The sequence below is a fragment of the Molothrus aeneus genome, chromosome 9, assembly GCF_037042795.1.
Source record: "Molothrus aeneus isolate 106 chromosome 9, BPBGC_Maene_1.0, whole genome shotgun sequence".
Classification (NCBI taxonomy): Eukaryota; Metazoa; Chordata; class Aves; order Passeriformes; family Icteridae; genus Molothrus; species Molothrus aeneus.
The window spans coordinates 6,146,901-6,172,280 of record NC_089654.1 but is presented as its reverse complement, the minus strand read 5'-3'; the positions used below and the strand labels follow the sequence as shown (position 1 = coordinate 6,172,280).

The following is a 25,380-nucleotide window of genomic DNA, read 5'->3' as shown; positions in this document are numbered from 1 at the left end:
GCTAATTTGCATCAGAGATTGCTTTTTAATTATGATTTGTTGAATCCTTTCCCAGATGAACACGCAGAGTCCTCCCCCTGCTGGCAAGTAAAAAAGCCATAGCAATGATTTTTTAGTTATGTCAATTTAAAGCTCTAAATAAAATGAGCATCAGATAGGATCTATTTTTTATTTGCTCAATGGATAGAGCTGGGGAAAAAAGGGAATATTTTGCACAACACCAATCCTTTTTTAAGGCTTTTATGGATTTACTTTGAGGTTGATATGACTTGAGAGTAGCTGCTGAGTTCAATTCCATTGTTAATTTACTAGACAATTTGCAAGAGAAGCAGAGGATAAAGCCTGTAGAGTAACTATTAGCAGCTGAGCAGGGTAATTGCAATGTGCAATAATTCCATTAATTCCACTGAGTCCTTATCTTTTAGTACCCAGTTAAGTTTTGGTGCCTAAAATTTCTTAAACATACTGGTCTGGAAAGTAGAATTCCTAATGCTGCTGAACAGTAAAAATTGATTCAGTAGACAAGTTGGGTTTATTGTATAAACAATTTTCCCCACCTAACATCCTCAGATGGCTCCTCAATAAGTATCTGTAGAAAATGATCACATTTGTTATGGGAAGCTATGGCAAGTGTCTTTTGGACAGGAAGTTTTGCTTGAGATGACTAATTTGGTGGCTGAGAGGAGAGCAGTAGGTGGTGTTTATTTTGGCTTTACCATGGCTTTCAACACTGTCTCCCAAAGCATCCCCATAGACAAACTGATGAAGTACAACCTAAATAAAAGGGCAGTGAAATGGATGGAAAACTGGCAGAACAGCTGGCCTGAAGGGGGCTCATCATTAGTGGAGTACCTTTGGTTGGTACTTTTTAACACCTAACTCTGAGCAAACTGGCAGATGATACAAAGCTGGGGAGAGGGGCTGATCTCCATGTAACAGTGGTTGTGCTGCCATTGAGGACCTCAAGAGGCTGGAGAAATGGGCAGAGAGGGTTGTCAGGAGGTTCAAGAAAGGGAAATGCAAAGCCCTTCAACTGGAAACAAGAAAGTCTGCAAATCTGTTTTGCTGCACAGGAGACTATGGGAATCCAGGTGAAGAAGAAGCTGATCATGGGCCAGCAATGCACTCATGTGACAAAGAAGCCCACAGCATGCTGGGCTGCATTAGAAAAAGTGTCCTCAGCAGGTCAAGAAGGGTGATTTTACTCCCTGCTATTCTTCTCTTCAGTTCCAGTAAAGAAACACATTGCCTTCAACAGTGGAGGTAGTATAAGAATGGTGAATTGTAATTGTGGGAATGGAAAAACAAATATGTATTTTAATTATAAAAAAGGAGAAACCTTCAGCTGTGACAGTCAACATCAATAATCACTGCAACACAAACAAAAACAAACAAACAAAACCATATCCCCCCCTGCTTAAGACCATAAAGCTACACCCTTAACCACAAACCACTCTCTGCATGCTTATGTTTAAAAAGGTTTAATTTTTTCACCCTGGTACAAAAATACAGTACAATGTGATGGCAAGGCATTCGCCAAAAACATTCAAAGAATAAAAGGGGAAACCCCATAAAGCTTCAACACAACCCACCCTCACTTGATGGAACAATCAAAAGGTGAGTGCATAAGGAAAAAGTTACATTTCTGGCCAAAGGCAAATAAAGATGAATCACAGAGTTTTACACAATAATACATTTGCAGCGCTGATAATTCACATGCTATCTGGACATTCATGAAACGTATTCTACTTGGTGTAGTGGCAGAATTCATGGTTTTGGATATCAAGAAAACAACTGGCCCAGGAACATGCCCCAGTGATGGGAATGCCCAGTAAAAACTATGGGATCACATAATATCAGTGAGAAAAGAGAGATTCAACCCTGATTAGTGTCAAAATGATGGCTACTTCTAGTTTTATCCATCACATTGTCCTCAAATACTGTGTTCCCTACACACCTCCCTTTTAACACCAAATATTAGTGGTTTCTCAAACACACAGAGAGATGTGTTTGCACATTACCCAGTTGTAAAGAACCACCACAGTGCAAACTGCCAGGCAGAGAAAACACTGTAACTGTTGTGTGTGTGTGTGTGTGTGTGTGTGTGAACTCCAAACAGGGTTTTTAACCTAACATTGCTGACAGGGGAATTATGTCCCTTCAGTGCATCTACATTCTTGGTCTGTTTAATCATTTCCTCTCAGTTTTGAAGTGATGAAAAGCTATCATTCAGTGTATCCATTATAGTTCATCTCCCAGGTGCTTTTGTTTGAAAGCATCGCCTGTCAGCTTCTCCTGGGCCTCCTTCATCCCTTGGACAACTGAAAGATTACACAGAGAGATACCAACCATTAATCTCAGGGTGAAAACATCAAGGTAAACTGGTAAAGAAAGTGATTTAAAACAACACAGTTACAGAATGTAGATCTACAGATTAATCTGTAAGAAAAAAACCAGTCCTGCACCCTTACCCCAACTATGTGTGGCTGGATCATGCAATTTCCATGATTTCCCATGCCAGAACTGGAGACAAAATTAGGTCTTAGAGACTTTTAGTAGGTATTAAGGTGAATCATGATTCTGAATATGGTCACTGAGGCATCAGAGAATCACTCACACTGTATTTAACCACTCCCAGTTACACTTTAAAGTAACATAATTTCTCTCCATTGCCAAAGCTTCATCTCACTAAAAATGCACTTCAAACAACTGAGCACATACCTTGATCAGCATTGGTATAGAAATACTTGTAGCTGGGATTTCCTCTCTCATTTATGATTTCTGGATGGACCTTTCCACTGGGGTCTATGAAATAAGAAAACCAACAAGAAATTTAGATGGAAACAATAAGAACCCAGTGCTGTGAATGGACACAACAGCTGTGGATGCCTTACCCATGAAAAGGATTCTGGGAATATAACCTCCATCAGGACTAAAGGCTTCATCCTTTGGCTCTTCATCATCCTTCCACAGCAAGGCAGGAGAGAGGAAAGATATTAGCAAGACAGCTAACAAAACATGGTGCCTTTTACAGAAACAAATTACTGCCTTCAGATTCCTTCTACCCTGAGCAATTTATATCTTGAAGAGATGCTAAGTAACTGCAGTATCCTCCACTCTCCAAGGGAAGAAAGTTATTTTTACCTACATAAGTATCATTTGTGAAAACAATATTTTTTCTGGTCAGTCAATCTGCATTACTCACCCCACTCTGCTACAGGAATATTTTATATGTACTGAGAGAATGAACATAAATTCCTTTCTTGTGGAAACTGAATCACACAAGCTACAAACTGTTAAAGAGGAAATGGCAGACAGCCAGGTTTATAAACACAATTAAAATAACAAGACTGAAAAAAAGTATTTTTAAAACAATGAGCTCTATCAATCAATCCTGAATGCCTATTTAGGAGTGCAGGATTTAGGATGTACACAAAACAGGATGCAACCAGTTGAGTCAGATTCCAAATGCTTCATTACTAGGCAGAACATGGACAGAGAGCAGAAGGCAGCCTACCTCAAGGTTGACCATAACAAAATTATGGGCAAGTTCAGAGATCTCCTTGGATTCAGCAAACTTTGGCTTCAAAGCTAAAGAAATAAATAAAAATAAGAGGCATGTAAAAGCAGTGGAAAATATTTCAGATTTTCAGGTCAATATCAAAATCTCCACTTCATCCCTCCCTCTGGAGAGGTGGCACTTCTCAATAGGCAGTGAGTAAATGGAATGTATGTGTCCAGCCCTTCCAGGCTTGGAACAGCAGGGACCTGAAGCAATTCTTGCCTGGCAGCCATGGGCTGAAGCCTGCCCAACACACATAGGTGGTTATATTTGATCCAGTGCAACAGAAACAGAAATCCTGATGCAAACCACCACTCCCACTCAACTACCTCATCCTTTAAGGCTTAGCCATACACCCAGCTTGTTTGTTTGCTATGACACCGCCATATTATACCACTCTCAATGAAATACAAATACCATTAGTTACATTTTGGATGCAAAATTAACATTTCTCATGGTTACATGATGTCTGTACAAAGGTTCATTAGAAATTTCAGCAAGCTCTAGTATTCAATGCACTTACCTTTGCAAGCTCCACACCAGGACTTGTGGATGATAACCATAAGAGGCAAACCACTAACAAAAAGAAGAAAGAAAATTGTCAAAGAAATTCTGTCACATGTACAGTTTAATAGTCAAGTCTTCCTCAAAGGCTAAATGTAATGGGAAATAAGTCAGATATAAAGAGATTATGGGGTGCTCTAAGATTGTCTTGCAAAAAGTTTTCCCAATCTTAAAACATGTGATAAAATTATTATAGCTGCCAGCCAATAACTGCTTGTGTACAGGAGGAGGAGACTTCTCTTCTAAGTTTAGATTTCTCACATACACAACTGGTCATGCTTTTTTTTCCTGGATTACTGGCAATGGTTAATGACAGCAGCTGCTGAGAGATCTCAGGATGGATTTTTATGGCTGCTTAAGGCAATCTAGTGGATGACAATCTCTCCCCATTACAGCCCAAGTCTCACTGAGCAACCAGCAAACCCAATAACCCAGCAAACCCAATAACCCAGCAAACCCTTGGGCTGCCTGCATGGCTTCCTACACATTTGTATGCTGAAACTAATTGTGATAGATGTGTCCAGTACAGGGCTAAGGAGAGGGGGTCTGTGAGGAACTGCAGCCTAAATAAAATGCAATGCAAAAGGACCAAAGTTAGTTTTGATTTCACTCTTTCCAAATAATTCATTTTGCATTTTCTAGCTACAGTACCCAGAGATTGTTTCCATACAATAATGATATGGCTTCCAGAACAGTAAGAACAGCCTAAAATTAGGTGAAGGAGAGGAAGGAATCTGGAGAGAACATCCTATATGGATACTTCTTTCAGGATATGCCAAGCAAAGCAAAATGTAAGCTTTCTCTGACTGTAAACTCTGCACAATGTAATGTAAACTCATTTGTCCCCTGATATGTAAACTCATATTAGGGGACAAAAATAAAGTCAAATTTTCATACACATGAATTATTAACACCTTTGCACACAACAACATTAATTACTAGCAGAACTATGTATGAGCTTCTCTTTAGGTGTAAATAGACATGAAAGGAAATCTCTACTGAGCAGTGTTCAGTAATGAACTTTAGAATGAGGAAAGGGTGGAAATGAAGCCATTAACATTTAGAGTTGTTCAAACACAAATTCACCATCTATAATTAACTGATATGTCATCAACTTTATATCTGCTTGCAGTAAGGAGCAAGAGTACACATTTCCCTAGTAAAGCTTCCATTGCCTCAGTGCCCTCTCCCTGACTTCTTTTCATTGTTACTATAGAGTCCAAAATGATTTTGCTTATTTCTTGAGGAGAGGCTGATTTAAGACTGGATTTAAGATTGTTCTTATTATCAAGGATCTGTGATTCATGTTGAAAGAGTTCAATGGTCTGGTGGTCAGTACTGGCATACCCTTTTTAAAGAGAAATTTTAAAAGCAGATTTTAAATGAAAGTGCTCGCTTCCTTGAAATACCAACTCTTAGTCAGTAAGAACTCATAGAGGTTTGAGATAATTTATGTGTTTTCTCACCTTTGTTCTCTTTACTTTGACTGGCAAAATAAATTTATTTATATAAAAACATTTTTATAGTCATTTCTCAGTTCTGCAGAGCATAAAGCCACTTAGCAGCTGGTGTGCCAGACAGACACTGTAACTTAAGTAACCCTTCCTGCCCCACTTCACCATTTCATCCCAGTGAGCGCTACACATAAAATTAAAACAAAAAGCCACCATTTATTAGAATGAAGAATGAAGCATCCACCAGAAAGTGAGAAGTTTATATAAGCTGTACCCAAAATTACTGGAAACCTAGCTACCCATCACAGCCAGTACAGACTTACGAGTTTCACACAGAACAGAAATAAATACAGTTATTTCTGTCATTTTATCTCCTTTTTCCTATGACAGGACTCATTCTTAAGCAATTTGTGTTTTTAAGGGTGTAAAGTGATGGTTTTAAGGGTGTATAATGACCTTGAAGACAAAAGACCTGGCCAAATTTTTTCAGTAAAATAGTCCTGCAAATTAAGACTTTACTCCATTTAAGGCACACATTTTATTATTAGACCTGAAACAGAGAAGTTTGAGTCTGTTAAGCCAGCACCCTTTTGCAGTGTAAAGTTGAAAATCTTGGGTCAGTCAGATTTCTTTGAAACAGTCACATCCTAAAAAACCAGCCTGTTCCAGATCTGGACCTGAAGTCTCTTCTGCAGTTTGACATTATCTGGTGGCAGCTCTAGAAAAACAATCTTCTTATTCCAGCACACACATGCCAATGTGGAGGGAAAAGCCTTCCCTACAGTCATCACCTTTTGCACTTTCACATCACACTATTTGATTAGCAGGGTTTGCATCTCCACAGGAGATTTCATCGCTTGGGGACGCACCAGTAGCTCTCCTTTTTGCAAGATGCCAGTGGGGAGAAGGCAGTGCTGAGGAACTGCTTTCCTGGAGGTCTCCCCAGCGATGCAGCTGGCTCGGCTGCTGCAGGGACACGGTGTCCACCTTCCCAGAGCAGCTGCTGCTGCTGCTGCTGCTGCCCAGTGATCCGAGCATCCCCGACAGGTGGGACCCAGGCTCCGCAGGTCTGTGCCTCAAGGCACATTCATCCCGCTGCGAGTACTTGGGGGCCAGACCACCGCCACTGCTGGGTGGCACGGGTGACACTTCACTGGATGCTGCGGCTCAGGTATTGCAGGAACATGCTGGCCAGCTGGGGCAGGTTTTCATCGCTGGGCTGCATCTTGGTGTAGCTGATGAACTGCCTCCGCAGCCGGCTCAGCTCGGCCACGCTGACGGGCCGGCTCAGCACCAGCCCCTCGGCCACGCCGGGGACGCGGATGGTCTCTCCGGGCTGCGCCCCGCTCCTCTGCGCGGCCAGCACGGCGGCCAGCACGTCCTGGGTGACGCGGTCCAGCTGGTGCAGGAAGCCGCAGGACTGCAGCGGCTGCGTGCGGGTGGAGCGGTGCGGCGGCGGCGGGGCGCTCTCGAACAGCGCGGCGCGGATGGCGCCCAGCGGCAGCGGCTCCTCGCCGCGCACCGTGAACAGCGGCCGGTCCCAGCGGCAGCTCGGGTCGGGCTCCTCGAAGGGCGGCTCGTCGGGGCCGCCCGCGCCGCCGGCGCAGTGCAGGAGGCAGCGCGCCGTGCCCGCCTGCCGCGCCGCGCAGTACAGCTCGTAGCGGATGCTCCGCAGCTCGTTGCCCGCGTCCACGATCACCACGTCCCGCCGGCTCAGCCGCCGCTCCACCTCGGCCCGCAGCGCCGCCCGGCCGCCCTCCGCCTCGGCCACGACGTGCGCCGCCCGCTCCGGGCCGCCCAGCGCCTCCCGCAGCTCGGCCGCCCGCCGGCTCTTGCCGCTGCCGGGCCGCCCGCACAGCACCACCAGCGGCATCGCCCCGCCGGCCACACCTGACCCGGACGTGGAGCGACTGCTTCCGCCGGGCACACACACCCACAGCTCGCCCGGCCAACCCCGCGCAGCCCGCGGGCGGAGGGAATCACGCCCCAGCACCGCGACACCGCCCGGCGAGGCGTCCCGCTTAAAAACGCCTTCGCAGCAGCTGTTGGAGCGGAGGGACCGCTCCCTCGCCCTCAGGGAACTTAAAACCGAGAAGTCCCCAGCATCCCATGGCATTGTGGAGTTTACAGAATTGAAATCGAAGGTTTGAAACTTCCTAGACCACCGGCTCTGGTGCATCTCACTTGATGCATCCCAGATAATTTTATGTAATTTTACATCTCCTGATTTATGGTCAGAAAAAAAAAAAAAGTACTTTTTACGTTTATATTTTCATTGCGACTAGTAGTTTCTCCCAAGCCTTCAATTCAATAACACTCAAATGCTGCCGTGCTCAAATCAGCGAGCAGATCTGCGCATCAGCAATGAAAGGAGAGTGTAGTTCCCACCCATCCCATCCCTTGCTGCAGGGTCTTTTTGAGCACTAATCCTGCCTAAACCTGAGAGCTCAGACCTTGCCATCGCTCCCACCCTCTTCTGTCTCATTTTAAAGCTTCCTCTGCTGCTGCTACAATTATAACCGTAAAAACTGAAATAATCTACCTTTTTTTTTTTTTTTTCAAAAATGCCAAAGTATCGAGTTATAAAAACTTGTAAGACTTCTGAAGTGTACCATCTGGGTTAATTCAATGTCTGCACTGGAGTGTAGAACTTGCCAGATGGATCCGTTTGAGAGCAGAGCTAAATTAAACAGCAAACCTGAAAGGCATGAGTAATTTCTGCTCATGTCAGCATTGTCAGATCTAGGTTATAAAGTTAAAATGCATGTAGAATTTATAAGCATGCCATTCTCCTTCTTGGATTTTAACAAGAAGCAGAAGAAACTGAGAAGAGAAAGTCAACATGTCATTTTTCGTAGAGACATTGTTCTTTTTAGAACTTAAGCTTACCCCAAACCAGGTTCTGTCAGTTCACTAGAGTTTGAAACTTCCAGATTTTTGCTGCAGATGGAAACAAAATACCTCATGCTGAGGCCTCATCCATACAGGCACAAGGAATTTTAGGGAACTCTTAGCACTGCTGAGTTTAAGGGCATTGAGCACCACTTACACTTGTATTTGTGTGTTTGAGAACCGTATCTTTCTTTACTGTGATAAATAATTATTTTATTGTTTCTAGGACATGCTAGGGCTTCAATCACTTAATTAAACTGCAGTGATTAAACCTAGGTGGTGCCTTAGCAAAGTTAACAAAGCTCTGTATTTTCTCTCCAATAACCTGTAGGGATCTGAAGAGTCTCCTAAACCACCCTCCTTTTTGTTAATAGAGACTCTTTTCTATGGTTAAATTTAGGGCTGAAATAGAACCATTGTGAATGCTTCTGAAAACAAATTTCTGTATTTAACACTAACAAACATACCTGGCTGCTGCCTCTTTCTTCCCATCTTCCAGTGTTCTCCAATGAATATGATCTCCAAAACCTGCCAGAGAGAAGGGTTTATAAATGCTGCATAATTTAACATGTCAGCTAACAGGAAAACAGCCCAACCCTTGAGAGTACTTTCAACTCATTTTATATTATTTTTTTAAAGACAACTATAGCCCCATTTCTGGAAAGACTTCTGGAAATACTTACAGCCCACACAGTCGTATGAGGAATCCCACTGAAATTAATTAACAAAAACTACCATACTCATGAATATTTCTATATATGTATGTAAATGACACTAAAATCCCCCAAACAGATATTAAAATTGAAGTGCCTTCTGATTATTCTCTGTTCTTTTTCAGTTTGTGAACATTTATTTTCTGATGAATGACAAATTAAACATGTCAGCATTCAGCTTCCTAAATCCCACTGAAGGTGAACTAAACTGAAACTTAAAAATTTTGAGGCCAACATATGATCATTAATTGCTCTAAAGCTATTATGCCAAGTATTCCTGCTGATGATAATATCATGGAAGAGCAAGAAAGAACACCACCATTACACAGATTTCTGAGTGTTACAATGACTGAACGATGCAGGAAATATTTTATCTGGCATCCAGATAACAAGTCTTGTTATGTCAATTGACTTAAGAGTGAGTCAGTGTATGTTTAACAGTTGCAAAGCCAGGGTTGGGTTTTTTTAGTAGCCAACACAGCACATGGCCAAAAGCCACCTGGAGAGCTCAGCTGAAGGAGATCCAGGAACTGTACAAAGAGGAACTCTTCTTGGAACACCTCCTCAGAGGTCTTGGTTCCAGTAATTAACAATTACTGTGCTGGACGGCCAAACATGAGGCTCGGTTTGCCCCCTCCCATCCCTAAGGGTTCAGATTAGTCAGGAACCCGCCATGCCCGAGGTGCTGAGGGGAGCAGATTTTGGGAGCTACACAGAGATCAGGAGCCACAGACTGCCCAGTGAAGATACAGGGGAAAGTGGACATTGTCTCCAGCAGACAACTGTGGCAAAGAAGCTGGAGAAAGCCTAAACCAAGGCGAGTCTTTGGGACACCTCCGTTCAGCATCCGGGAGGTGAGGACACTGGCACAGTGTTTGTGTTACCTGATCTCTGCTGATATGAGCAAATATGAGCATAAGTGATGCAACACATCAAACAGATGAGCTCACAGCAGGGTGGGGACGCCTCATCCCTGTCCCCTCACAGCCACACAGCAAGTGCTGAGGCAGCCCCCGACACAGGACCACGTTTGTACGAGCTCAACATCCCAGAGCAAAACCCAGCTGGATTAGCACAAGTCACGTTTACCCAGAATATTGACACCTCAGCTATTTCAGTCAAACGCAAAATGTTAAAACAGGGAAAACCTTCTATTGTTCTAGCTGGGAAAGAGTTTTCAAAAGCTTTTCTATATTTAAAACAAACCCCACTTTGTGGTGAGCTTCAGTGTGTTTTTGAAAGCATTGCCCAACACATTACAGAGTGTATCTTTTGAATGAAAGTCATCTGGGGAATTAAAGGGTGAATGGCTGGCTGGGGTCCACACCACAGCTTTGCTGTCATTGATCAAATTGGTTTCACCAGCCTTGAGGAGGAGATTTACCCTCTACGGCAAAGCCACCACCTGGGCTGAAGCCCGGCCCCGGCTGAACCGGGCTATTAGACACGGTAATTAGACAAGGAGCCTGGGCAAGCCAGGAGCGAGGTGAGGAGCGGTCACGAAGGGCAAGGGAAGCGGAGGGCGGAGGGAAGGGCCATTCATCGCCTGCCAGGAGCCCGGCGGAGGCACGGGGCACTGGGCACGGCGGGGCTGCTCCCCCGGGGCTCCCCTCAGGAGCGCTTCAGCCAGAACCCAACCACAGCGGCGGAGACCCCGCAAAGCCCCCCCGCACCTCCAGAGCCCGAAGCTGCGCCCTCTGCCCCCGCCCGGCGGCCCCCGCGGGCTGAAGGGACCGGACCCGCCCGAGTGGGGACAGAAGTTGGGGAAAGCCCGAAGAAAGCGTTTGTCTGACCCTTTCCGAGCCCTCCCGCGGCGGAGGCGGCGCAGGCCGCCAGCACCAGGCAGAGGACGGAGGCTGCCGCGGGCTGAGCCTTCATGGTGTCGGCGCGGGCAGCGGCGGCACCTGGGTACGGCCCCGAATCTCCGGACAGGACAGGACCCGCTTAGCTGGACTTTTTTTTTTTTTTTTTTAGTCTTTTTTTTTTCCCCGTTTTTTAAAGCCCAGGAAGTGATGTGTGGCGGATGTGGGCGGTACGCCGCCCTGACGGCTCGGCCCGGGGGTGCCGGGGGAGGCAGCCGGCGGGAACGGTGGTGGGGGATTGGGGATGAGCTCCGCTTCTTACAGGGAGCCGGGAGCCCAGGGGTAGGAGTCATCGCACCGGAGCCCCAGAGCCCTGGTTACTCCCCCTGGGCAAACCCCAGTGTTATCCCGACGGGAGCAGGCAGTGGTGGGAGGGGCATGGTTCCGAGTTTATTCTCTCCTTCCGAAATAAACCCTTTTGTCGCGCTGCTCTCTCCTGAGTTTGCCCAGCTGGCGGGAAGGCAAAACCGGCCGCAAGCGCATAGTGTGAGGGAAGGCTCACGAAGGGGGACAGAGCGAGTGGTGACACGTTTGGAAGCGCCGCGTCCCAGTTTGGGTCACAGTGCACCGCTCCCTGCCCCGAAGCGCGGGCGACTCCTGCTCCCTGGAGACTACAACTCCCAGGAACCCTTGCGCACCATACCCTCCAGCTCTATGTAAATGAGGTGGGCGGGCCCGCCCATCTGCGGGCGGGCTGGCGCCGTCACGTGGCGCAGCGCTTCCTTTCTCTGTGCGCCTCTCTTTCCTTCCTCGGCCGCCATCTTGTTCTCGCCGCGTGTTGGTAGCGGGGGCTCCGCCGCGCTCAGGTGAGGGGGCCCGCTCTTCCCGTGTCCCGCTGTCTCCGTGTCCTGCTATCGCCGCGTCCCAGTATCGCCGCGGCCCTGCCGGCCTGAGGCGGGCGGGGCGCCGCTGCAGCTCGGTCCTATCCCCTTGGGCAGTGCTGGGCCGTTCCCCGGGGAGAGGCCGAGCGAGGAGCCCCTTGTGCGAGGGCTGCCCGGGCTCGCGGGGCCGCGGCTCTCCCGTGGGATGCGGGTACACGGGCTCCTGAGGGATGAGCCGCATTCCCCTCCCGCTCCCCCTGCTCTGGGGCTGCACCCTGAGCCCCTTCTCCCGCCACCCGCGGGGCGCCTCCGTGCGCCGGTCCGTGCCCCGCTCCCGCTCTTGCCCCGGCCGTTCCCGGCACGAAGCACATGCGGAGATTTCCGGGGATCGTTGATGACTCGCTGGGGCAGAGGAGTGAAACGCATTCCTTTTGCTGGGAGGCTTGAGGCGTTTTTTCACCCATTATGGATCTTCAGGGCTTTCAGCCTTTAAAGGTCCCACCTGACGCGTGGGAGAAGCACTGGACAAACTTCCCAGTCACTGTATTGGATATAAAGCTACCAGAAGTTCATGTAGTAAATATGTCCATACATGAATTTCACAGAGTTTGGATCTTGCTTATTAGTCATAAGTATCATAAATTCATTATATGAAAACTATCCCAGGTAGTTTAGTAGTGACCGTGTCCCTGGACCCTCGTAAAGATAAGGTGTCTTCCCAGACCCAGTTGTGTTGTATGTGCTGGTTTGGGTCTGGTTGGAGCCTGTAATTCAGTTAAATAATTCCAGCAGTAAACTGGCATCCTGGAAATGAGAATCTTGGCTTGATGCAGAATGAAATGTCCTGTGGAGTCTGTGCCTCATCGTGGCACAGACTCTTTAGCTAAATGTGGGTCCTTTCTACTGCAGGACCACTGTGGATTGCTTAGGTGGGGTGGCTTTAAAGCTCTGGTTTGTATGTTTGTTTTGGGTGATGTTCTAGAAGTTTGAAAAATCTGCTGCAATTGTAAAAGTACTCTTTAAATGACTTTTTTTTGTTACTGTTTACGTGACTTTTTTTTTGTTACTGTTTTGATGTGAAGTTGAACTTCTTTTTGCTCTTTAGACATAGCACTATGAACCAAGAAAAATTGGCCAAGCTTCAAGCGCAGGTCCGAATAGGAGGAAAGGTAAGAAAAACCACCAGAGATGCTTTTGAAAGAGAAGAAAAAAAATATGCTTAGGCTTGACTAAATACAGGTTTTGTGTGATCTGGCCTATAGTGCAGCTACCTGAAATGCAAGTTTCTTTCAGTTCACAATGGCTGGATGAGCAGTTTCCAGCGTGCAAGCATTGTTTTAATTCAGTGACTTGTTGTGACCTGTGAAAACTCTGGTTAATCTCACCTGTTGGGTGTTCCAGTTCTGCCTTTATGGTCTTCCTGCTGGGGATTTTCTTCTTTGTGCCTGCTCCAGGCACTGGCTGTGTACTGAGCTGTTTCTTTTCTCTGAGCTCTAATGGGTAGTTAATGTGACCAATAAAAAGGTATGTAGTGTGTTCAGTGTGGGCGCTCATCCCCTGTCATAGGGATGATTGTACAAAAGTTTGCCAAGCAGGAATTCCAAAATTGCTGTCTGTGGAACACTCTGAAAGTGTTAATGACTTGGTTGCCAAAGTGGGGCTATATAAATCACTGTGTTTGTGCTTTGATTTGGAAAAAATATCTTGGGGAAACTTCGTTATGTGTTGCTTAATATTAAGTAGTATTTTTGTAGTCTAGGTTAGCGAAAGGGAAAATATGCTGCTGTTTGGTATTTCTTTGGTCTTTATGCTTAAGAAAAAACTTATAATTGGGAATGATGGTCAAAGCTATAGGTAAAGGGAGATAAGTTAAGAAGTGTTTTTGTCTACAGAAATGTCTCATAACTTGAAAGATGTTGCTCAGACTGTGCCCTGACTTTTGCAATTACTGTTGTGAGATTTTGAGTAGGGATGACTGTTGTCTCTTGATTCTTCCCAGGGAACAGCTCGCAGAAAGAAGAAGGTGGTGCACAGAACAGCTACAGCTGATGACAAAAAACTTCAGAGTTCCCTCAAAAAACTGGCTGTAAATAACATTGCTGGCATTGAAGAGGTAGAGTGAAAAAATAAATGTTTCCTGTTTGAAACTGAACTCATGCTATTGTTTTGGTGGTGGTGTGGTGGGGTTTGCTTTTGGCTTTGACAACAGTTTTATCTTCCAAGCTAAACCATAGAGATCAGGTTATTGAGAGGTAACATTGATGTATCATTGCCTCATTGGCATAAATGTGTATGTGTCTGGAGAAGGAAAGGTGAAGGTTCTGCTGGCCAGGCAGTGTGTGGTGGAGGTAGTAAGCTCTGTGCTCTGTGTGTCAGCATTCATTGCAGAACAAAACTTCTCTTCACTCTTGACTTTTGTGAACTTGCTCCAAAGAAAAGAGCAGTAAATGCACATGGACTGTGCAGGCACATCTAGAGCAAGTGTGGTGCAGAGTATGAAGGAAAGTTTAGAAACACCTTGAGTAAGAGCTTGAGTCTGTATTATCAAAATTAGGACCTTTTACTACACAGAACTTGCTGGCATTGTTTGCAGTAGTTCCAGGAAATGTTTTTAAAGCACTGCTGAGACTCTACAGAAACAGCTTCTGTGTTAATGTAAGTGGGAATGTGAAGGTTTCAGATGTTCCTTGAATCCCTCTAATTTACATGTATTAATAAAACATGTTTTCCATAACAGTGTAGGGAGTGACCCTCATGCATGGGAAGAGGAGGAGGTTTCTCCATCGTGAGCTCAGTGGAGCTGTAGTACTTGTAAAGGAGTGCAGCATTTAATCTGTGGTTAATTGAAGCAGGATTGCAAGGTGCATGCAGAAGTCACTAAGTGCATTCCTCCCTTCCAAAGGCAAATGCAGATTCAGTGAGGTTTGCCTGTAAGTTTTCAGACCTCTGGTACAGAACAGTTCAGTTTGTCTGTTTTCTTAAGCTGAATACAAATAAGCAGAGCTATATGAACTAAAGAAAGACACAGTTCTTCTTAGTGTATGTTCGGGGGGGTTTTGTGCACAGAGCACAGGATCTTTATTCAGACACAGTTATTAAGGAATTTAAATATCTCAGTGTAGGAAGATGATGCAAAGTGTTTCTACCTTGATAGCAAGAGACATAATTGTGGAATGTTTTATTCAAGTGAACGCAGGCTGACCTTGGTAAGCTTCGTGCAGCTAGAAGAGTCATGTTGAGTCAAGCATGAGTAACACATTTGTGTCATTTTGAAAGAGGCTCTTAAGTAACAGGATAACTGTGCTTGAAGCCTTTACCATTTCCCCATGGGCAAAGGACAGGATATTGCTTAGTTTTGCAGGAAAGCAACACACCTGGATTTCCTGTTCAAAACATATTTGGAACTCTACTGCTGTGTGAGGATTGAGAACTTAGATGTTTCTGTATTTTAGATCTCATCTTTAGTTCTGAATCCCTCTTTATTCCCTGTAACTTAAAAACATTGCTTAATAATTTTTTCATGTAAGTTTAGTACCACTGTTGTGTTGGATGGGCCAGACTCTCTTCCTATGGTCAGACAATTATTTTTTGCATAATAGTTTATCCATGCCTAGAAGAAAAAGCTTTTCAGCTTTCTAAAGCAGGCCACTACTCTGGCTGTAAGATAGAATTCATGGTGATTCAGAAGGCCAGGGAAGGAGAGCAGGATCGCTGTGTGGTGTCCTTAGTCTTCAGAGCCCTTGTGGAATTATTGGGGAGGTACTGGAAGTGTGTTCCAGTGGAGTTGGTACCAGAGCTGTGTGTGCATCCCTGCCCTGAGCCAGTGTGAGCCCTGTGCCTGTGCCAGCTGGGAAGAAGCAGGAACATTTTCCTGGTAGGTGACACAGGCACCTGTGGAAGGCAGACTTAGCCTGACCTGGCAAGGTTGGAGCTTTGAGTGTAGATGGTGTTAATTCCAGGTGCTTTTATCATGGTTATATTGTCCTTTAGGAGGAGTGCTAGTTCTGTAACTTTGATATTTCAAATCTCGATTTTAGTCATTATGCTTGTGTAACAAGGTGCTGCAACACTTAGGTGAATGTTATTAATATATTTAAACAGGTGAACATGATAAAAGATGATGGAACAGTTATTCACTTCAACAACCCCAAGGTTCAAGCTTCCCTCTCTGCCAACACTTTTGCAATTACTGGTCATGCAGAGGCTAAACCGATCACAGAAATGCTTCCAGGCATCTTAAGCCAGCTTGGTGCTGACAGCTTAACAAGTCTCAGGAAGTTAGCTGAACAATTCCCAAGACAAGGTAGGTCTTTTTGGAATCTTTCATAGCTGACTTAAAGGATTTATGAACTACTGAAAGTTTTAACCCAAATTTAACAACAGCATGTGACTTAAAAAGTCAGAAGTGTGTGTGTGCTTTTATTTATTTGCCACTGTTGTGGAAGTAGAGGGTGGGGGAAGAACTTTCTTTTTATCTTTGTTGGTTCAAGATAACATAGGCAGGCCCTCATTTAAAAGAAATGGGTAAATCTGGCATGCTATGATAGCAGGTGTACAGCTGTGTATGGCAGAATGCTTAGGGGAAGGCAAGTTTTTACTTGGGAAAACTCAACCAGTTCTTTTTGTCAGGAAATATATTCTGTTTTCTTTTGTCCATACAAAACATCTTTCTATTGCAATTAAGGAAGAAATATGTTCTTCTGCTCTACAACTCACTTTGGAATCCAACCAAGACTTAAAAAAAAACTAGTTAAAAATCAATGTTTTAATGGAAAACTAAAAAAAAAAAAAAAAACCAAACCAAAAAAACCAACAAATCACAGTTCTGCATATGATTCTTTATTTTCTATTAATTTTAAAACCTTGGGAGCATGGGTGGAAGGGTGTATGTGGTATAACTATTACTGTAATCTTAAAAAATGAAGATCAGGTACAGTTCCAGTTAGACTGTTAAGGCCATTAAGATGACTGTAGTTGGATGTGTTGCAGTTGTCTGTGTTTGGAATGGAATATACATCACCTGTTCTAATGTTTTCAACACACAGTTATTCCTTTAAAATCAGTTTTAATTTCTCCAACATTCATGTTCAGACTTTAGGTGAAAGTAAAGGGCTTGTTTTTCTTTTTTAGTAATGTATAAAATACCTTCTAGAATTTAGAGAGATGGATCATCATAAACATACTTGAATCAAGTGATGTGTTGGTCACTGGTTGGTGCCATATTATTGTTGCATTGAAACATGGGACTTCACTTAGAAGATTGAGTCATGCTGGGGGTTTTCTGTATCATTTGATCTTTCCAAACTCTTTATGAGTACCCCATAGCATCTGAAGATGGCTCTGCTAATGCTTTGCTGTCAGAATGTCCCCAAGGAAACCTTTTGGTCATGCTGGTAACTCTCAGTACCGGATCATTTGTGTGTGTTTGTCACTACTGGGGATTGGGGAAGTGCTTGCTTTTTTCACATGTATGGTTTTTATTTTGTTGTGTGAGTGTCCCTGATTCTGTATTATGAGAACTCAGCACCAAATTTCTTTTTGTAGTGTTGGATAGTAAAGCACCAAAATCTGAAGATATTGATGAAGAAGATGATGATGTCCCAGGTAGGCACATAGACACTTTTATGTCCATTTAAGATATAAATATTTTGATTCATTCATTTAAATGTGTAGCTTTTGATGTGATCATACTCCTCACTTGCTGAAGGAGGTTTCTTATATAGGACAGCATTAAAATATGACTTGGGATTCCAGCTTTTGAAAAGTAGATTACCTTGTGCAACTACTTTAATTATTGAGTGAAACTAGGTTAAAGTAGTTTCAGTGAGGTTGAACAGGTATCTAAATATCCAAACAGGGGTTTAGGACTGCAAAATGACATAATTGGTATCGTTACCAGGTTGTTTTTGTATCAGGGTCTGGAGTGGGAATTTTTATTTCTGTAGCAGAAGAAAAAAGACGTATGTCAGTGTGTCTGGAAGTAAATATGATAAGTTCTTTATTTGACAGTGAATAACTCTTTTATCAATAATCACATTCCACTGTATCCTTTGGGATGGTGTGTTAGCCAAAATAACATACGTGTGAACCAGAGATTGAGTTCCTCCTGCCTTGGCACTGGTTCATTTCTTCGTGACCTTGCATAAAATTCAGTTCTCTAAAATGGCAGGCATTCTTTAAAGAATGCTGATGCTCAAAACTCAACTGCAGCTAGTAGAGCACCTTTGAAATCAGCTCTTAATCACTTAATGTTAGAATTTTCACTGTTGGAGTGTTTCTGCATTTCTAGTTCTTTGTGTATGTTTAAACAAACAATATTTTCTAAAGCCCTTTGAAATCTGCCTATAAAGACATGGTTTCCCTAAGTGTAATTAAGTATTACTTAACCTTTCCTGTAATTATATGCATTTTCATTAAACTTACAATTACTTTGTAATTTTTTTTTTCTTTGGGCATTACTGTATTAAATATCTTCATCTTTTTCAGATCTCGTAGAAAATTTTGATGAAGCATCAAAGAATGAAGCTAACTAAAACATTATTAGTTCTGGAAGCTGGCATGGACTAGATTTAAGAAATCAGCTATGTGGTTCCAAAGTTTTAAAGAAACAGAGAACATCATCTGTTAATAGTTCAGTAATATAAATATTTTGTATTTTTATGATGCTGTTTGTTCAGCATTTTCTGTCAGTTGATTTTGCATTTTGCACTTACTCCCAGGATCTACTCTTTTGGTCAAAAAGAAATGTCAGTGCAGTTTGAGGGGTGTGTGTATGTGTGTGGGTGTACGTATAGTGGAGAACAAATTGGAGAACACATATTTAACCATTTACCCTTTTCCTTTGGAAGTAGAAATAAACTGAATCTTCAGCATCATTACTTTGATTATCACCAAATAGTGCACAGAGGGAGTTAAGATGAACGTTTCGTCCACATTTTGTGACCTGAAGGCATTACATACACCATTAAAACTTGGGGTTAATTTGCTGTAACTATTGTACTTGCAGGTGTGTTTCTCAATGTACACATATTTGTTACCAACCTTGTGTTGATCCCAGGATTTAGGGGAGATGAGCTGTTTTAGCAGCTTGTTTGGTACAGTAACTTTTAAAAAACTTCGTCTCATCAAAGTGTGCTTTTTTTAACCTTTTTCAATTTTTTTTTTTTTTTTTGGTCTCTAAAGTTTTGATACAAGCTGATATTTGACTCCTTCCATGTAGACTTAGCAATATGTTCTCCTGTTGGTTACTAAAGTATTTCCCAGTCAAAAGAAAAACCCCTTGGTTCTCTACTGTTGGGTCACTTCCTAAGCTTGGAGGTCTGGTTGGTAACAGTCCAGTGCACCAGTTTTGCACAGTAACAGGTTTTTGCTTGAATAACTTCAAGCTGTTCTCTTGGCATGACTGCATTTACTAGCAGCTGATGATCCACTCTCATTCTTAGGGCGCTAGGAACTAAATGCACTGTGTGAACAATGTTTAGGGCGGGAGGAAAGAGTTGTTGACACTTTGCCTTGCTTCCTGCTGGGCAGTCTGTGCAGTGACTAGCTCTAAAGGGATTTTTTTTCCTTTTTTTTTTCTTTTTTTTGCCTGTAACTTACCTTGGCCTATAACCTACCTCTAGGTTTGGTGTCATCTATGTAGTAGCTTCTTACAAAACACAAATGCTCCTCAGGCATAAGGAGGACATTGGGAGGTACTGTTGGTACAGTGCAGTATTTATGACCTTTCTTTAAAATGCTTAATGTGAAGCCGTTTTCTCAGAGGCTCTTTCAAGGTTCTTGATGTAATGTGCATTACAGTATAGTTAGATGTCATTGTAACCTCTGTCAAGGGCAGCTGTGGCTTACAAAAGCCACTTTGGTTTTTTTTCCTCTACATCTGTCACTTAACTATGGCTTAATTGGAACATATCAGCTTTTGGTGTAGGCTCATATGCTAGAGAACTGTAATAGTACAAGCAAACAGTCCATGAGTTCTGGAGACTTCATGAACCCAGGGAAGTAGAGCTGTGGTTGTTCGGCAGCTGAACTCCTCGGTTCATTTTCTAGGCTTCGTTCAGTTTTTCCTGTTATATTTTATATACTACATGGATCTTACTACAAAATAAAATAACAGTACAAAAGAGGAAATGCTCCCTCCTGTGTGTTGTCTGCTCCTCCCACCAGCACTGGCTGAGGAAAGCAGGTGGGTGCAGCAGCTGTTTGAGACAGCGCTGCATTCTTGGTGACAGTGACCAAGGAAGATGTGGGGCCAGGGAGGGTCCTGTTGGAGCTCTAGGATTTCACACTCCTAGACTCACTCCTGTTTTCTCTGTGCTGTGGAAAGAAACTTTCCTTTGTTGTATGGCTGATCAGCTGCAGATGATTTGTTCTGTTTATAAGGAGGAGATGTCTCCACAAATGTGTGCTCAGGCATATGGAATTGCATTCTGCTGCCTCTGGGAGCCCAGGGAGCAAAGGAAGGACACAGGGATGTGCAGTGTTCCTCTGTTTGCTTAAGAGGCACAAGTGAAGAACCTTTCCAGGTAGCAACTGTACAGAGTTGATATATGGGACATCCCCTTCCTAAAAACTAATGAGATACTGAAAATTCCTGCTTGTTCATTCTGATGTAGGAGGTATGTCAAAAGCAATTTTGTGAGAGACTAAAAGTAAGCCTTGGAAACAATGATTCCCTCAGTTTATATAGCTGAACTTTCTGATTCCTACAAAATACTGATTTAGTTTTTGCTCTTGAATTTACATGTTAAACCCTCAAATTTTTCCTGTGTTGACAACCAGTAAACCAACTAACTATGCTAGCTTATGTAGTTATATTATCTTCAGTTTTTTTCACTGTCTCTGGAAACAGTCAACCACTTATGATTTGCTGCTGGAAATACTAGAGCTTATCAATCATTAAACTGATTTTAATTAAAAGTAGCCCATAAAGGCTGTTGTGGGAAAAGCTCTTTTTCTTTTGTATTTATTCATGGTATAACACAAACAGTGTTTGTAGATGCTGATGGAAATGCAAGGTTACTAAAAATAGTTTTGGGGAGCATTGGTAAATAAAAACTCCCCTCATAAAGGTGAACACTAAGTTCTTCTTTGCTTGGCTTGAAGCATGGTAACCACCATGCTTCTGAAGCCCTTGTGCTTACTTGCTCACTACTTAACTCTGCTGATGTATTAAAGACACTGCTAATGCTACTGACATGTTAAATAACTTAGCAGTGACTGGAAAGTAGGGAGATGGAGCAGAAAGGAAATGGAAATGTCTCCTGGATTGTATGTGAGGGAGTCCAAGCTCGACCAGTGAAAATCAAAGAATGGGCAAATGTGTGAGACAGCAAACACTGACCTTCCTGCCCTTGCTGCTGGTGCATTTGTGTAGTTCCCTAGTTTATGGCTGGGAAACCTGGGTCTGGCTGGCTTCTCTGAGGCAGAAGTCTGTAAAAGCCTTAAATTGTTTCATAATTTCTCTATGAAAGAGAAATGCTTGTGTGTGATGGATGCCAGGGTTACTGTGCAGGCAGTGGGGCTGAGTGCATGGATTTCCCATGCAGACTTGGAGAACAAAGTGAATTTACAGCTGGGAATGTTTGTAGGGTGGAAGGAGTTAATATAAAAGGGACATTTAATGCACAATACAGACCTTGGATTTTTTATTTTTAGCTTTTGTTATATAGCAATACTTGAAGAGTGCGCAGGAATGATAAGGATGAATTTAGAACTGCTGTGGAAATATGTTGATAACTTGCTCATATTTGTCAACTTTCCATGGGAACTAGGAGTTGCTATGAGCTCCCTTCTGCCAGGATCTTCACAAATAATGTTTTGGATTTGGTGTGTACAAAATGAGCCCCGGAGGTCCTACAGCTGATTTAATAAGTGAGCAGTGGGTTGATTGACCAGTGTATTTGTTAGCAGGAAGGAACTAACTGAGGAAGCCATAAAAGCACAGTAAGGCTGCACTACATATGAGATACTCTACCAAGGAAGGTCTAGGAGGGATCCTCCTGAGGTTCCTTGGAATCAGAATCCATGCAGCTCTGGGCAGTAGGAATTTACAGAGGGCTGAGCAAAGTGCCCCTTAGCTGAAGGTGAGTGAGTGAATTCCACTAGCACCGAAGATCAATCTGCTCATATTATTCAAAGGCAGTACTAGTTTGTTCAACAAAGTGAGTAGTCTTTATTCTGGGGATCCAGATTCCACTAATGAAATGATCCCTGTTTTGTACTTGAGCAAATGAAGTGGTGCAGAAGAGAAGCTTATCAGAACAGCAGCCATAGCAGCTTCACAGAAGTGACAGCACAAGTGCAGGGAATGGTTATTTGCCTTTAACTGCTTTCCCATTAAATAGTTTTTTTTAAATCCCTGCCTTTTAAAGACCAGTTTCCAGACACTGAAGAACTAAATGGATTTATCCAGAAACCTGAGGGCTGCAGTATCAATCAAGGATTTGGGGAGCAAGAGGAGACACTATTTCTAAAATTGGTAGTCTTGACATGTTTGGGTAGAAGCTTGGGCTGGTATCTAGAGCAGGGTTATTGGGACTTTCCATGTCACATCCACCACTGTTACTGGACAAGAAAAAACAGACTTGTACATTTTCCAGGGCCTTGGTTTGCCTTTGTTTCAGGAATACTGCTCTGCCTCCTCTATGTGCTTTGTAAGTTAATGAATACCAAACGGGATGTTTCTTGAGAGGAGAGAGCTACATCTCTGTGCAATTGGTATAAAAAGCTACTTCTGTGTGATAAACACATAGTATTTGGTGGGTTCTCTGTGCTGTTGAACTCCCTCTCACTAAGCAACAGACCCCCAGCTTGCTCAGATGCTGCTTTTTTTGTCAACTGTTATCTGCCAGATTCTCCCATATTAGACAGCATCTCCTTGAATTTTGCATTGCAGGTAGATCTTTGTAGCTAAGCTAAATTAGTTGCCTCTTTGAAGTAAAAGGAGATCAACTGCTCATTTGAGTTCTTGAAGTTGTTTGTGGTATTTTTGTTAAAGTATGAATGCTAAGCCAAACATAGAAACAAAAAACCTTATTCCAAGGCCTTTTGACCTTTCAGTGCACATATCCCTGCTGAATAAAAGGAGTTATGCAACCTCATGCATTTTCTTGCAACATCCTTGTTGCAGCTATAGTAACTGCTTATGTCAAAAAGTAATATTAGAAAGTATTTAATGTATTTTTAGATTCTGTCTAATGCAACTTAGCTGATAAAGAAGAGCCAGTGCTGTGAGACCAGCTCTCTGCAGACATTGGGAAGTGTGGCGCAAACAACATTTTGAGAACAGCAGATCTCATTTTGAGGCCATGTGCGAAGCTGGAAATTTCCAAGCAATGCAAATTATTGCCTGACACAGGTAAGTGAAGATGTAAAATCTCAGCAGGATGTCAGCAGGATGCCAGACCTTTGCACACCAAGAGTGAAGTTCCCTGAAAAGCTTTCACTGATCTCTGGCTTTTCTGCTGCCAACAGAGCAAGGCTTCCCCTTCCTTTGCTTTCCCAAACTGATGCCTGAGGTCAGCTGGACCAGCTTGCTCTGAAGCTGCAGGAGCTCATCTTGTTCCCTTTGCCTCACCACCTGCCAATGAGCTTGAAATTTCTGGGAGATCAAGGTTAACCCCTAAGAGGGAAGTGTTTGCAGGCAGGCTGGGTGGGGATGGCCAGCAGCAGAGCAGCCTCACAGGACTGAGCAGGCCTTTGAGCCCTACTGCAGGGGAGTTTGTGCTGCTGCTGCCAGGGTCACACCGAGTTTGGGAAGAGGAGAGCATTGGCCATATTGAAGCCTTGGGTGATGATCTTGTCAGACCCTCTAACTTGCAGTTTGTTTCTAAATTTTTTGTTGTGAAATAGGGATTCTGTCCAGTTCACTTTGCCTGCACCAGGGGCAGCCCAGCATGTCCTCACTGCCCTCTGCCCCAGCCACCCCACTGCTCCACAGCTGCACAGCCTTCCCTGTGAACCTGTCCTGCATGTCTCCTTCTAGGAGAACAGGGATTTACTGGGGCAAGCTGCTCAAGTTTTGATGTTTCATGCTGCAGGTTCTTGTTCACTGAAAATCACTTTTAAATTTACTGACTGAGATGCTTAATATAGAATTTCTACTTTTGTGACAAGATCTAGTTTTAAATGGCTTCTGATACATGCTGTTGAATTGAAAATAACTCTAGTTTGCTTACAGCATTGCTATAATCTCCAGGGAGTAACAATGCAACTGAATTCCTGCTCTGTTCATTTTGAAACCTTTGCTCTATTGCTGGAGACTTGGCCTGCTCTGTGATTGACACTTGTAATTAGTGACATTTTGCATGCTTCTGAAAGAATGCAAATACAGCCTAAAATAATTTTTACTTTGAATAAGGATTTCTCCCCCTGTATGTCCTAAGTTTCCCACAGCCTGCTTCCACAGTTTGACTGAAAGACATCGGGTTTTCTCGTGATCTCCTGATGGATATTTGGGCAATTTGCTGAGGCTTCCTTCTATTTTGATACAGAAGTGCTGTCAGTCTTCTGAAAAACTGGGGATGTTATTTTCTAGTCTTTACTATATCACCTTTCAGCAGCGTGATTTCAGTGTTGTTGTAAACTATTAACTTTTGAACACAGGGATATTATTGCCTCTAACTCTTCTCCTGCCCTTTGAGTTACAGGGTTGCTTTCATTGGCAGTCTGCACTGAGAAATCATGTTGGCCACTTGCAGCCCTGAAATTGTAATAGTTTATCCCATTACACGGTGATTTTTCCAGCTCAGTTCTCCTGAGAACCTTGAAATAGGTTTTCCATAAAAATATTCCAGACACTCTTTTTTCTTTTAAAGGCTATAGTCAGATTTGAAGGGATAATCTAGCTATTGTTTCTAGTGGAATACATGTTCTATCCTGATGATTTTGTAAATTATAGGGGATTTTTATAGTGCAGTCTGGTGAGTTCTTTGAACAAGCTTGCTTGTTCTTTGGCTACAAGCAGACAAACATCATTAGCATCTTAACTGATGGAAACTCTTCCATGAAAAATGCACACAGTCTTACTGGTTTTATCTGCACAAGCACTTCATGGATTGCAGTAAACTGTAATAAAAGGTTTAGGTGTCTTATACCTCCATTTCCTCGATGGCTCACAGTAGCATCATCAGGAATGTTCACCCATTGAGTTTGCCTTTGTGTGACTGCACTTCTGTCATCTTCCTTTCTCTGTAGCTGTTGTGGTATTGTCTGAGAAACAGGACTACTGAATTTGACTGCCATCACAGTGTGCTGATACTTTCAAACTGCTCAGGTCCTCATGTTCATTATGGTTCAGGATGGCCAGTATTTGTTGGAAAAGAAAAAAGGAAAGTAGTGACTACTCAGAACAAGAATTCACTTGTACTGAATAAATATGGTGAGCAATTCTTTTTATTAGTTTCTCTGTTGAGACATTAATCTGTGTTAAAATTTGTATGAGATATGCCTTGGTTCGATTTTTGCCCTTTTATCTTAACATTTAGATAAGCCAAGATAAGAGAGAGGTGA

The 25,380-nt window shown here is 43.3% G+C and overlaps 3 protein-coding genes across 3 annotated transcripts; 1 reads left to right on the top strand and 2 right to left on the bottom strand.

Moving 5' to 3' along the window:
• Positions 1-1,465: 1,465 nt before the first annotated feature.
• TXNDC12 (thioredoxin domain containing 12) lies at positions 1,466-11,155 on the bottom strand. Its single transcript, XM_066556030.1, has 7 exons — positions 10,979-11,155; positions 8,940-9,000; positions 4,086-4,138; positions 3,518-3,591; positions 2,895-2,964; positions 2,722-2,805; positions 1,466-2,321 (listed from the first exon to the last, which is right to left on the bottom strand). The coding sequence occupies exons 1-7, from the start codon at positions 11,061-11,063 to the stop codon at positions 2,242-2,244; spliced, it is 507 nt and encodes a 168-aa protein (XP_066412127.1). The 5' UTR covers positions 11,064-11,155; the 3' UTR covers positions 1,466-2,241.
• On the bottom strand, positions 3,545-7,453 carry KTI12 (KTI12 chromatin associated homolog). The gene is made up of 3 exons (XM_066556029.1): positions 6,131-7,453; positions 4,086-4,138; positions 3,545-3,591 (listed from the first exon to the last, which is right to left on the bottom strand). Exon 1 carries the CDS (start codon positions 7,451-7,453, stop codon positions 6,731-6,733), a length of 723 nt encoding a protein of 240 aa, XP_066412126.1. The 3' UTR covers positions 3,545-3,591; positions 4,086-4,138; positions 6,131-6,730.
• Positions 11,156-11,746: 591 nt separating the features above from the next.
• Positions 11,747-20,799, top strand: BTF3L4 (basic transcription factor 3 like 4). Its single transcript, XM_066555367.1, has 6 exons — positions 11,747-11,853; positions 12,974-13,037; positions 13,868-13,981; positions 15,970-16,171; positions 17,413-17,472; positions 18,355-20,799. Exons 2-6 carry the CDS (start codon positions 12,984-12,986, stop codon positions 18,399-18,401), a joined length of 477 nt encoding a protein of 158 aa, XP_066411464.1. The 5' UTR covers positions 11,747-11,853; positions 12,974-12,983; the 3' UTR covers positions 18,402-20,799.
• The last annotated feature ends 4,581 nt before the right edge of the window (positions 20,800-25,380 follow it).

Coding starts and splice junctions, on each gene's coding strand:
- KTI12 (XM_066556029.1), bottom strand. CDS start 7,453: ATGCCGCTGGTGGTGCTGTGCGGGCGGCCCGGCAGCGGCAAGAGCCGG.
- TXNDC12 (XM_066556030.1), bottom strand. CDS start 11,063: ATGAAGGCTCAGCCCGCGGCAGCCTCCGTCCTCTGCCTGGTGCTGGCG. Junction 2,965..3,517: donor TTGTTATGGTCAACCTTGAG/GTAGGCTGCCTT, acceptor TTGCTGTGGAAG/GATGATGAAGAGCCAAAGGA. Junction 2,322..2,721: donor CTATACCAATGCTGATCAAG/GTATGTGCTCAG, acceptor GTAATCTTTCAG/TTGTCCAAGGGATGAAGGAG.
- BTF3L4 (XM_066555367.1), top strand. CDS start 12,984: ATGAACCAAGAAAAATTGGCCAAGCTTCAAGCGCAGGTCCGAATAGGA. Junction 13,038..13,867: donor AGGTCCGAATAGGAGGAAAG/GTAAGAAAAACC, acceptor GATTCTTCCCAG/GGAACAGCTCGCAGAAAGAA. Junction 17,473..18,354: donor AGAAGATGATGATGTCCCAG/GTAGGCACATAG, acceptor CATCTTTTTCAG/ATCTCGTAGAAAATTTTGAT.